General features: G+C 36.1%; 1 protein-coding gene across 4 annotated transcripts in view; it reads left to right on the plus strand.

Annotated features, from left to right (window-relative positions):
• Window positions 1-13,307, plus strand: part of HYCC2 (hyccin PI4KA lipid kinase complex subunit 2) — a 60,182-nt gene that overhangs the window by 13,896 nt on the left and 32,979 nt on the right. For all 4 annotated transcript variants that reach the window (XM_069781759.1, XM_069781762.1, XM_069781761.1 and 1 more), the window contains 2 exons: window positions 11,242-11,344; window positions 12,762-12,840. In XM_069781759.1, coding sequence (XP_069637860.1) covers window positions 12,790-12,840 — 51 coding nt within the window. In that variant the 5' untranslated portion in view covers window positions 11,242-11,344; window positions 12,762-12,789. The remainder of the gene's footprint in view (window positions 1-11,241; window positions 11,345-12,761; window positions 12,841-13,307) is intronic.

Here is a 13,307-nt window from a genome sequence, read left to right on the forward strand (position 1 = left end):
GAAACCAACCAAACACTACCCCCCAAGAAACACCCCCACATATGTTAGTAACCTAGTGCTCCTCTACTATTTAAAAAATATATAAAAAATTAACCACTTCACACTAAAATATTAACTAGTCTTTCCTTATGACTGGTCAGTCTTTATTCTGTTCTAATATTGATTTAACAGTAGAATAATAACGACTGTGTAAACAATATGCGTTGTGTTTAACTATTCAACAGTGAAGATTAATAATTAATCTTATACCAAGACAAAAGGGGAAACTGGTGTAGTTGTTGCACTAGTTTACGTTTACTAATGTTTTAATTCTAATACAGTTATTTCACAGAGAAGTAGCATATAATTCCATGTCATAGGCCACAGAATGCCAATTATAGTAAGCTGAGTTTCAGAATTTCATGAGAGCTTCTAGTAAGGTGATTAAAAGGGATTGTGCTTTCTTTAGAGGCACTGTTTCTTTGCCTGTTTTCTGTGAAGGCGAGAGTCCGACGAAGACCACGTAATTTCTTGCTCTGGAGGAATCCTAGTGAAGTTAGTAGGGTTGGTCATGAGCATCAATTTTTATAGCACAGTCACCTTGATCAATTGGGTCAACTGTGTGGATAGTTGATGTTAAAGTAGCTCTTAATGGATTGTGTTGTACGGAATTAAGGTGGTCAGGAACATGTGTTATTTACGTGTGGCAATTCTGACTTGTACGGTCTGTCTAATCTCAACATAAAATAACAGTGTTTTTCTTCTCATTTTGTGAGATTCTTCTTTGCGGTTCTTAAAACCCATTTCTAACTTTCAGAAAACAAGTGTGAGATCGGGAATGATCGACACTGAAATAATGCTGTGATGCATGACACGGAAGAAGAGAAGTTGTTTCCTGTAAAGTAACAATTGGAAGTAGTAAAGGCAGCTACGGTCTGAGGAGTTTTGACTCTGAAAATTGAAGCGGATCTTGTGTTTCTGGATTCTTGATGCTACTCTGCTTTACCTGTGAGTAGCAGGCAGCCTCTGTGTGGGGCTTTGGTCTGTTCTGTGTGCAGGGCTTGACTGCCTCATATATTCCATTAGGTCAAGCAGAAGAGATTTGTGCTATTCTGAAGTTGTGTCGTCTTGATGAGTAGTGGTGAGATCAGTGATGTTTCATGTAACTATATTTGTTGTTCACTTTGCTTTTTAAAGTCTGGGAACTTGTATTGAAAAAGCAAGACCAGAATATCAATTGGAATTAATTTTATCCTTGAAAACCATACGTCTTAAATGTGAATGATGCATCTGAGTCACACATATGAAATCTATGGCATCGTGCAGTAAAGGAATATATCCTAGCGCTCATGGACCTTTAACTCTGGCATTTTGACAGTTTATGTTGGAACTTTGTATTCTAACTGTATCATTTTAAAAATCAGCAATTTGACGTAATTTTAGCTATAATTGAAGTAAATTCAGATAAATTTGAAGATTCCCCTTGTTTAAGAGTTTGTGGATGTATAAGTAAGTGTATGGATGGGGGGAAAATCTGTCAGCTTCATTTACTTACATTCTACTTCCTGGAGCTGAAAGCTTTACCATCTGGAAGTTGGAAAGATTAGAATGAGGGATTTCATTACTTTCAGCAGAGGAACCTTTAGGTTAGATCTCTTTGGGAATATTTAGCGTAGAAGAAAGGAGGTTAGGTAAATTAATTAATGAATATGTAACCTAAATTCCAATTTGTGTGAATTACAGTTGGTAGCAGATACTGCAGCGACAAATATGTATTGATATTTTATTGGTCCGGAATTGATAAAGACTTCATTTTTTATGGCTATTTTCATAATAAAGCAGACTTATTTCTTTCAAGTGACAATTTTACAGCTCAAAAATGGGAAGCTGCTTAGAATCTGCAGTTCATATTTCTACAACTGTTTCTGCATGCACTTCTCTGCTTTGCAGGCAAGATAGTGATCTTTCTCAGCATAACATTTACAGTCCTATTCCAAAGTGTGTGTTGAGGGGTTTTTGGTGGTGTGTTTTTTTGTTAATTTGTTTTGTTTTGTTTTTAAATTTTGTTTTGGTTTTGTTCCCACAGAAATTCTGTTTCAAGATTTCTCCTAGCTCGTGCCTGCTCATTTTTCGTACTGAGCACTGAGTGTCCCTTAACTGTGGTTTTGCAAGTGTTAGTTTGCTGTTAGGTTTGGTTTTTTTTGGGGGTGGCTCCATTTTTACTATGCATTTTCTATATTTAGTTAAGTCTTTCTAGATTTAATTTACTTCATGAACCAAAACTGTGAACCAAGAAGGTGTTTGGGAGAGGTAGGGTTACATGGAAAGTAATTTGCATGGAAATGTTTTCGTAAGTAAAGAAATTAATGAGTTGCAGACAAAACCAGCATAGGAAGAGTTATTGCATATGAACTGATGCAAAGGGAGGATGAGCCTGTATTGTTTAGCGTAGGATGGATTATCACACAGGATCCTGACAAGAGAATGTTTTAGGTTTAGTGTAGGATGACTACATGAAGTTGTTTCTAAGGAAACTGGTTTTGAGAGAATAAGGTAACATTTCTATGGCTAACCTACGTATGTGTGTGTATATATAAGTGCATCAAGTCTTTATAATAGAATAATTAACATGTGTTTTGCTGTATTTAAGGCTGCAGGATAATTTCTTTATTATATTATTGTTTCCCAGATTCTGTAAGTAAAGGAGTACTTTCTTCATATACAGAAGATAAATGTCTCCTTCCATGTTCTCGATCATCTTAACTCTTCTTTTTTCTGTTTTATTCATTGCATGAACTCCTAAGACAAGGATTTAGCTACAAGCGTACAATTGTGTTTTATTCAGGTTCTTACACTCTGTGAGGCAAACAGGACTTAATTTTTTCTCTAGAGTCACCTGACTTCTGTAGCTTTCTACAACTACTCTGTGCAATACAGTGAAAACAGCAGCTTTAAAAGAATTTTTTAAACTCTGTTATAAAGTGTCTATTTTCAGCATTGTATTTTCATTCACACTGCCCTAATTGTTTGTCTTCAGCAATTTTGTATCTGCAAAGCACAGTTTCACTGTAGTAATTGTAGAAAGATAGGTTTGGCAGCTGAGCTTTCTGGTGCTTGAAAAGGCACAAAAGATAATTTAGGGCTTAAAAGGACTTAGAGGAGGCTTTTTGGAGCAGATGGGCTGTGTCTTTTCTTTAGCCCTTTTTTGGCAGCAGCTGAAATCAGTGCGACCTTTTTGGTAAGAAACAGAGCTCACTGTGCAGGTATGGTACCATGAAAAGTTACAGGAGTATTGTCAGTCATCTTTGACTTCACTGTGGTAAGGCTTTCTCCCATCATTTTCACATAACTAACTTTGTTGCTGGTATCCAAAAAGAAAGTTTTTTAGCCTGGTTATTACTAGTGAGTCAGAGTGGGCAGGGAAGAAATGTCTTATCCAAGTTGTTTTTCATAACTAGGGCTCTTCTAATAAGGCTGGCAACCTAAATCCCACGTATAGAATACGTCAGCATTTATATTTTAAAGTTGGAGTGCATGTTTGTCTGCTTAAGCTTGCAATTAAATTACCTAAGAACTGGAGTTGGAAAAGGACTCTCTTCCTATTAAAGAGAATGCTTGAGCTGATGATTTAAATTAATAACTGTCCAGGTAATGTTTTGTTTCTTTCTGCCTTTGTTAGTTTTGTACCTTGCAGAAGTTTCTGTTTCTCTGTGCTGTGGAGCTGTATGGCCAAGAGAGTTCTGGCAGAATGCTTGTACCTGTTTCTAATGCCAAGTTGCAGTTGTAGCTCTCATTTGTTGAGGACAACAGTTTTTTAGTTTATTTTTCATGTCCTTACCAAAATGGCAGCTTATATAAGTGTGTATTAAATATGATTGTGATAGAATAATATTTTTTTGTAGATGGATAGAAGGAAATCACAATCATATTTGTGATATGTTCGTTGTAAGAAACATATATTGTAATACATGTACTTTTAAGTACAAGAAGTCATCTACCAAAATTGAACATTCCCAAGGCTGGTCTTATTTTCTCTTGGTATCAGATTGGCCTAAGAGTCAATCCCTTTTCTAGCGTGGAAATCAGACCATACCATGGCTGTTTAATATAGTCTAGCATGTAACTTGACAGTAGCTGGATGAAGCTGTATACGCCTATATACTGAGCAACTAAGGAAGGAGATGCTCCTAGAAGTTTTTTTGTGAAGCATATAAATTAAATGCTAGCTTACACCATTAAGTTTTCTCCTTTACTGTTCTTGTTCTACAAAAGAAGTAATTATGTGAAACAGGTGTTATGTTTATCTAAAATATCTTCTTATTGCCCTCATGATACTTTATGGTAATGAGTCCAACTCTTACACTGAGAAACTGTATATTGTTAGCAGTCTAACATTTCTACCTTGTTACATTTTAATGTTTTATTTTGTATTACTCTTACAAAAAATCCATTCTGCTTTCCTTACCACTTAATTCCATGTGCTTCAAAGACATCAAGTTCTTTTTTCTTTGAATTTTAAAAATTATTCCCATATGCAAGTTAGAAGTTACTTTTCACCATCTTCATCATTAACTGCCTCTTAACCACTTTTCTGCCTTATACATACTCCTTTTTAGGTTGCTTGAATTAAATGTAGGGCAGTATTTCAAATAAGAGCATATTATCAATTTTATATGCTCTATTTACATGTTTTCAGGTGTACTTTGTAGCACTTCTGTGTGGTCAAACATCTTGATTTCTTTTCTGGCTGCTGATATATTCCTGAGCAGATGTTTTCATTAAGTTGTTGAATGTATTACCCAGTCTTTTTCCGTTCAGTCTTTTAAACCTTTGCATTCAGGAATGACTTGTCATGAGAAGTTCAAATTGTTTTTTTGTTCTCTGCGTTTGTCAGCATGTTGTCCAGTCTCCTTTGTCCAGAGTTCACCAGTCTTGTAAAAGTGTGTGTGTGGTAGGGAAGCATGTTTCCTGTGTAGTTTGGACCACCTTATGTTGTCTTTTATCTATTCTGCTTCCCAGAGCGTTAATTATATTAAATGAAGGTGCTGTTGTTATGGAGCTATGGACATTCTGGATCAAAGGAATTAAATGCAGACTTAGTTCAGAGTAAGGATGCATTCTTGATGCTTTCTATTCTACTTTTTTACAGAAGTAGTGTGGAAAAATCTTTCTTTAAATACACATCTTTCCATGTTCAGTAATGAATTATAGATGTGAGAGGAGTGTATATGTAGCTTGGAAGAACAAGCTATATTGATAATTGAGTTCTCTGTTCTTTTAGACCTGCTGTCAGCCAGTAATGTTCTCTTGCATGAGTGGCACTGGAAAGATATCACACAGCTTGAAGCTTTGTTCTTTTTGTTGAGACAGTCCAGGTTTTAATTACAAAATATTCTTGCCATACCCTTTGAGGTAAAAATATATAATATTGTTATTCATCATGCAGGTAGGACTCAATTACATAATATACATCGTGACATCTAGTATGTAATGCCAGAAGAAAAATGGACTCATTCTTGAAGTGCATAGCCAGTTTATGTAATCTCTCCCATGTGTTTTGAAGCCAGTATAAAATCCTGGCTTCTTTAAAACAAACAAACAAAAACCCCCAAATAAAGTACAAACCAACAACCAAAAATCTGCTGCATACTTGAATAGTCATATCTTCTTAGATGTCAACAATTATTAATATCTAACTGGTAGCATTTTTTTTCTTTTTAATCCTCACTGTAATAGTTGGTGTATCTGTATAGTGAGTGCTGTTGGCTCTGATTATTTGGGTCATCATTTTGCTGTTGCAAATTGATCTTGGTTAGTGGTTTAAATGCAGACTGGTAAATAATAATAATAACAACGTATTTAGTCAGTGTGTTTTTACTCTATATGTAAGTGAAAAATGCGCTCTCTGATGAGAGAAGTTGATTAAACCCTTTCCCATGCCTATTACTGTAGAAATCAAAAGTTCTTGGGCAGTTATCAGAGTTTTATGTTTCATTGTTTTGATAGTATATTACTGTAGTAAGTTTTATTTCAGACTTTGATATTTTCAAAGACAACAATATAGAGAATGGTGAATTATATGAAAGGTATCTTTAAAATGGGAATCTGTTTCGAGGTAAGCAAATAAAAGGTTTGTAAGTTAAACATAATCTCATGGTATTTCAGTCTGTTGGTAACTTCATTTTCGTTGTCTCTTGGTTTATATGTGTTTTATAACTAGTCTAATCCTCCCCAAACTGTCATGAGTGCACCTGGAAAGTCCAAGTTGTGAAGTACTCTCATGTATGCCAATGGAAGTTAAGTTTGTAAATGTCTAGGCAGATCATGTGTTAACATCAGGAGTTAACCCGTGGTTTCGTACTTTTTTATTTGTGTGCATAGCATGAGCTAGAAGAGTGCTTTTGCTTGGTAAAATTCTGTTTAGATCTCAACTGTAATTTGCAGATGCACAATGTAAGACTGTGACTTGCTTTGAGAACAGAGTATTGTAGCTTTAATATTAAGTGTAAAGATTCCATGTCAAATGATTTAACAGTCTTATGTCTCATATTCTGCCACTTTATGCCAAATGAGTAAGTTTAGGAGAAATTTTTTTTTTAGTTAAGTGCTTTTTTTTGGGAAGTTTTCCAGTAATTGATTTTTATATTTGATTTTAATGTTGAGTGACTGTGTTCTCAACTATAACTTTTCTGTTCCATGCTTTCGTGTGAACTTAAACTTGCTTGCTTGTTTGGTATTTAAGGAATCTTAACAATCAGTCCATATGTAAAAGTATTTTAGTATATTTAATTATCACTGTTACTAGTAACTAAATTTCTGCTTAGTTGTTATGGTTCCTACATATTATAAGAACCTTTGAGCCATAGCAGAAAAAAATAATCTAGTCTTTCTAAAGTAAACATGAGAAAGCTCTTATATTCCTTGTATTTTGTTTGCTTTGGGAGAGACATGAACACTCTGGCAATGAAATTCAATACTCTTAGTTCAGGCCGCTTCAACTTTGAATAAATGTGCACAGGATTTAATGTAGTTGAACCAGTTTATTTTAGACACACACCCACATGGTGCTTGATTGATTTATTTATTCCCCCCAAAAGGTACAGCAAACTAGGCAATGAGTGTAAGCATGAGGTGTGCTTTACAGATGCTCATGTGACAATCCCAGACCAGGGTCTGCGTGTCAGGCTGAGGCAGTCACACAGCTGTTGTGCATCAGGCGCAGCCTGGCTGGTGCGGTGCAGGATGGGGCAGTGCTCCCTGCGCTGATGGGGTGGCTCGGAGGGTGGGCACAGTGGGGAGGCACAACGCTGCGCTAAGATGCTCACTGTGCTTTTGTTAAGTGGTCATGTAGCGAGTCAGCGCAGAGTTAGTGTACTGTAAATCCATGACCTGACTAACCTGCCTGTCCTTAAAAATGTTTTTAATATCCAGGCAGATAATTTGAAAGGGAGAGGTTATTTGTCCTAAAACCGAGCTAGTAGAGTAATTCTAGCTGGAATAGGTGTGGGCTACTTCTGTATTGGTACAGCAGAGCTATATGTCTCTGTCCTTTTTAAGCCACATGAGCAAAGCAAGCTTTAATAGCTGAAGAAGTCTGTAGCGCTCGCCACATATCAGGGTGCCGCGATTAGATCACTGGTCAGCCCCAGACCAGGGAAAGAGACAGATAACACACACAGTGTGAGCGCCAACTTCCGCCTTTTATTGCGCAGTCAATTCCTTTTATACTAACAAGGGTAGGCGCGATTACAGACACATCATAAGGCTGTGACTAACCCTCTAACTTTCCGTGACATCGCGAGATCTTCCGAACGCCGAACCCTACAGAAGTCTTCCAGGAAGGATGCAAATGTAGCATTGGAGAAATGAACAGTTTGTGTTTATATTTTTCTATAAATGTAGTGCAAGACTGACACATAGATAAGGTGCTTTTCCTCCTGGGATATAGTTCGTATTGTTGGTCTTTAAGGCACACCCTGTCAAAAACATTCTGAAAGGATCAGAACAACTAGCTGTATTTATATAAGTAACCACACAAAGCTGCATGTGGAATTTTCATTGAGTGAGAATGGATAGATCATACAGTAGAGGTGGCCCAAAAAGATCTATGGCGTAAAGCTCTCTTTCCCCCATTCTTCTAACAAATATACAAAAAGTACTATGCAGTGTCCATTTCTACAGGGATGAATAAGCACAAGATTTCTGTGGTAGGTGCCCCATATTCTAATCCTTTGCATACTTTGGAGATTATCACATACACCCTTAACAAAAATTCTTCTGCTCTTTCAAAGTAGAACTGTTAAAGTCTTACATGTAAGAAAACACTGTGCACTGGAATTTTTTTCCTGGCATTGTTCCTAAAGGGCATAGCATAAGCTCTGTGCTTCAGCAGTTGTTCTCAAGATGGCTGGTGTCCTAGCCAGCAGATATGGCTTTGGTTCTGAAGCTGACTTACACTGGAAGAAGTCCCCAAACAGGGCTTGCTTGAAGGTCAATACATGCCACAAACATTGGGAGAGAGGTGTGTGGGATACTGGAGGGGAAGGTCAGCTTTTCCTTTTTCATGGTAGCTAGCCACTAGGTGGGCTTAACTGTAATATCAGACTGCACCCAAATTTTGACACCAGCAGAGGTTCAGTTTTTAACTTTATATGAATTGACTTATTTGACAAATATCTATATGTGGACTTTCTCTAAGGCTCAATAGACGTCTGTAAGAAGAGTTAATTTCTTAGGTAGGTTACGTGTTACGCCATTATATTTGACATTTTTGACTTAACGTAGTAGAAACATTGGGATCTGTATAGCGTTTGCAGTAAGGCATTTGAATCATACTTGCTACTCTCGGTGCTTTTGTAATGTCTTTAGATATGCCAGGGTAAATGCTGACTCAGGAGAATTGCTAATTCTCCAATTCATTGATTTCACTTATTTGTAGTATTCTTCTCTTACTCCAAGCTACTACATTTTTACTGGCCTGATGCATGTGTTTGTTGATAGCCTTGTGTGTTTCCTTATTTCTGCAACAGTTAGCTTGCTTAGGGTTCTCCTTGCAGTCTTGCTCTGAATTGTAGTGCTATATGGCAAAGAATACTTGTTACTACTTAAAATACTTAGTAGCATTTGGTGCCCAGTGTAGCTTTATTGAATACACGTTTTGCTTTCCTATTGGAGCTGTGCTGTAGCTTCATACCTATTGCTGTTCACTGGAGTGTAAAGAGAAGGGGGATTTGTGTTTTGGCATGTGTTTTTGTTGTTTGTTTGTTTGTTTTTTGTTAGTTTGTTTTTAAGCATAATCTTAATTCCCCTTTGCAAGGTTTCTCCAAGGAAATAGTCAACTTCATACAGAGTTGATGTAATCTCTCAAGTTGATACAATGCTGGAGGAGAGCAACTTGTCTCTAGGTTTTAACAGGATCTTCCGAGATGAAGTAATCATTTGGAGGAGAGGGGAATTTTTTGGCCATGAGTTACAGCTGATGTTTGCCTCTGATTTAAGGACTGTTATTTACTGTTTTCTATGTGTAAAACAGTTTGAACCCTCACACCCCATTTGTGATGCTATGTAATTTTTTTCTTTTTAATTATCTTCTACTTAAATTTAGTTTTAGAAAACCTGCAGATTTGGTTTGTAAGCAAACTGACAAGTGAATGAAAAATTTTGAACTGTTACAGCCTGATTCTCCAACCATGTCTGTACACATCTGCTTGTGCTTGGTCCTTTTGTGGGGAAAACTGTACAGAAGTAGAATTTCCCCTGTCTGATTTGCTGGTATATAACTGTGATTCTTGCTTTGGGGCTAAAATAACTTGAGTTCCTATCCAGGAAAAAATGATGTCGACTTAATGCAGCTCTAGAAAGGCCCAGCCGGTGAACTTCCAGGATCTGTATCTTTGGCTTTGACACTAGGGATAGCAGGTTAGGTACAACTGAACCTCTAGGCAGCAAGCGTAATAACTTAGAGCTAGTTGGGACCCCATGATATTTCTAGAGAGTAGTGTATATCAGATATCATGTCTGGATGTAAAGTTTTTTTCTAGCATGCTGTAAAATTTGAGAAGCTTCTGAAGTCCTGAATCAACTCTTACAGGCCTGATACTCTGTCTTAAAGATGCATGCCTGATAATTACAAGAAACAACCGATAGTAAGTTAAATACATACATATATTTGTCGTTCAGGTCTCCTGTGCATGTTTAAAAATCTGTACGTAATCAGCTACCGTGTGCCTATAGGGTAGAAATTTATGTTTTTCAAACCCTTCATAAATATTGTCAGAGAAAGAAGAGGAGGACTTGAATTTCCTTAATTCAGAAGTGTATTATTTAAGATTTCTGCAAGGAATTGCATTTAAAAAAAAACCACAGTTGATTTTAGAAAATTCATAGAGGACATTGGTTTGTGTATACCATCTTGTGATAAAGGCATTCACTTGCAGTGTAGCCTGAAAAGGATAGTACCTCCTGTTAGCCTATGTCTAATTAGCGTAGAGAAGGAAAAAAAAGGGGGGGGACACCTTTTGGTAATTCAGTAATTTGGAAAAGTAATTAATTGAATAAGCAGTATAGTATGGAATACACCCATTGTTCGTATACTTCAATGTCCTATTAGAGGTCTCCAGGTACTGTACCTAGAGTGGGCTCATTTGTGTGTTGTTTACCTCACGCTCAGCATGAAGGGATGCTGCAGTGAAAGGTGAACTTTAGTGTAATACATAATTTTTGCAGTGACATTGAAATTTTGGCTCTGTAAGGAATATGTATTAAGAACAATGATAGTAAGGAAGAATCTTTAATGTATTCCATTTAACAGGTATATGTTCTCCAAAGTCAGGGTGTTGATTCAGCTCAAATTTTATAAAAGTATTACTCTTTTCTTTCATCTTGCATCTTTCTTGCACTGTTCTTCGTAAGAAATAGTGCTTCAGTTTTCCTTTCTAGTGTGCTTGTAGTACTGTGCACCACTAATACGTAAGGGTTTTCCACATAGGTGACAAATCCTTCTTTTTGGATGAAGGCAATTCTTCCCTTCTTGCCCCTGCTAAAATGCACAGCCTTTTTTTTTCTTTTTTTTTTTTTTTTTTTTTCCCAAATGGCCAATTGCTTTGTTACAGGAGGGCCCAGATATGCTTTAGTGGATTTGATAAACTTCAATTTGTAAGGTCAACACCCCCCCCCCCCCCCCCCCCAACTCATTACTGTTTGGTTTACTTTACTGTATTTCTCCTTATTTTGTGATTGTCAGAGTTTCTTTTCACCTTTCAGAAAACAGGGCAGTACTTGAAGGCTTGACAAATGCATCCCAGGTTGAAAAACTGCTGCGTTCCTCCTCCTCTTCCTCCTTTAGAAAATTGACTTATTTAAAGAGGTAAAGTTGAATGTTGCACTTTCTGTAGAAAATGTTTTTTTCTTCCAGGCAAAGTGAACTAAATCTCAACTTCTGTAGCATGTCCTGTGGCGTTTTAAATTAACTTATATCCATGTCTCATTCTGATGACTGATACCTGTTTCCCTATCTGTTGAAAAGGATGTCTTTGGAAACCTTTGTATAATTAAAAAAAAAAACAAACAACCAAAGGCTTTGAAGCTGATGGGTATTTGTAGTTTTTAGGAAAAATGTGGTGAAGATGTATGACAGTGTGTGACAGCTTTGTTGCATATAATTGTTATATAGCAATAGCAACTTCTTAAAAAAACCCAAACAAAAAAACCCCACCAAAGTATCTCTTAAAATATAGTGTCCCTTCACAGATTTTCTGTTTCTTGTTTCTGTTCAGGCAGCTGTTAACCTGCAGGTCCTGTCAAAAATAAACTTTTGATGAAACCTTAACTAGGAATTGCTGTATTCCTGTGTCTAGTATGGCTTCAAAGAGCTCTTACATTTTACTGTCTACTCAATTTATCCCTTTTCAGGTCACTATTCTTAGGTTTTCATCTCTAGTATTAGGCTACAGCTTCATTTCACTTCATCAAGTTAAAATTTTCTTGGACCTTAATGACTTCCAAGTATTGCCAACCTCTATTGAGATCCCCCAGAAAGACAAAATGACCCTTGTTGCTTAGACCTATTTAAACATCAAGGAAAGGTGTCTAATGATGCCTTGCATTTTAACCATTCTTCCTGTTGCCTTGAGAATTAAATTTATGAGAATTCAGAAGATGTTAGACTATGAATGTTATACATAAAATGGAAAAAAATAACAACAGTTGTCCTTGCAAATTTTCTTTTTTTTGTTTTGTTTTGTTTCTGAAAATTCCAACATACTTCTAGAAGAGCTAAATCTTGGTGTTTGAATGAGAAGCCTCAAAATTCTTTAAGAACAAGGTTGAAGGAGTAAAGTTCTGCTATTAGGATTTCTAATAACTGGTTTTATGAAACTGCTTTAGTTTGAGCTGTATCTAAAAGTGTCATTACGATGTCTCACATGATTTATTCCATGATGCTCTTTACTTTGCTCCACCTGTCTTTTCTTTGTACTATATTCGGTAAGGGAGCAAGAATGGGGTGATGTGTTTGTCTTAAATAATGTACATTTTGGCCTGAAGCACTGAATCCTTCTTTTTCCTTCTCCTTCATTAATGGGCAGTACTTTTGACTAAAAGTCTGAAGAGAACAGTTTAATCATTGTTAGAAAATGGGACCAGTTGTCCAAAATGCAACTTTTCCTATTTTTGATATTATATAATTCTATGGAAATATGTTAACAGCTTTTCACTGGGTAGGAAAAAATAAGTTTTGCTGCCAGAACTCCTATTAAATTTCTTTTTTCCTTTCTCTTCTAAAGGTAAGAGAGAAGCAAAAGTAGTAAGAAAATGCTGGGATCAGAACGAGGTGTCGTGGAAGAATGGCTGTCAGAATTCAAGGTGAGCTGAGAAGATGAATGATAGCTATACCATTGGCTTTATGCCACACAACATTGATTTTTTTTTTTTTTCCAAATATCCAATAATTAACATTTTAAATATCTATTACTTAATCTTTCAACTACTTACAATGCATAAAGCATGCAAAGATCTATGTGAATGGGTCAGCTAGTACATAATATACAATGCATAGTTCTAATAGTAGTTTATTATTGTAGAGCAGAACACTGCTATAGCAATGTGTTTTTTTTAAAGTATATATTTCTGTGTAGATCAAGCCGATAGAATTTAACTAACAGCTGGATAACACTGCCCAAATTTCTAATTAATCAACTTCTATATTTTTAAAAAATTAGTAGAGATGTTTAGAGTTTAAAAAAATATTAAAGAAAAATGTTTGGCTGGTTTTTTTCCCTATGGTCTGCATAAAAATAACTGTTTTCTCTTGAAGAATCTGAAGTATTTTA

This window comes from Haliaeetus albicilla, chromosome 4, assembly GCF_947461875.1.
Source record: "Haliaeetus albicilla chromosome 4, bHalAlb1.1, whole genome shotgun sequence".
Classification (NCBI taxonomy): domain Eukaryota; kingdom Metazoa; phylum Chordata; class Aves; order Accipitriformes; family Accipitridae; genus Haliaeetus; species Haliaeetus albicilla.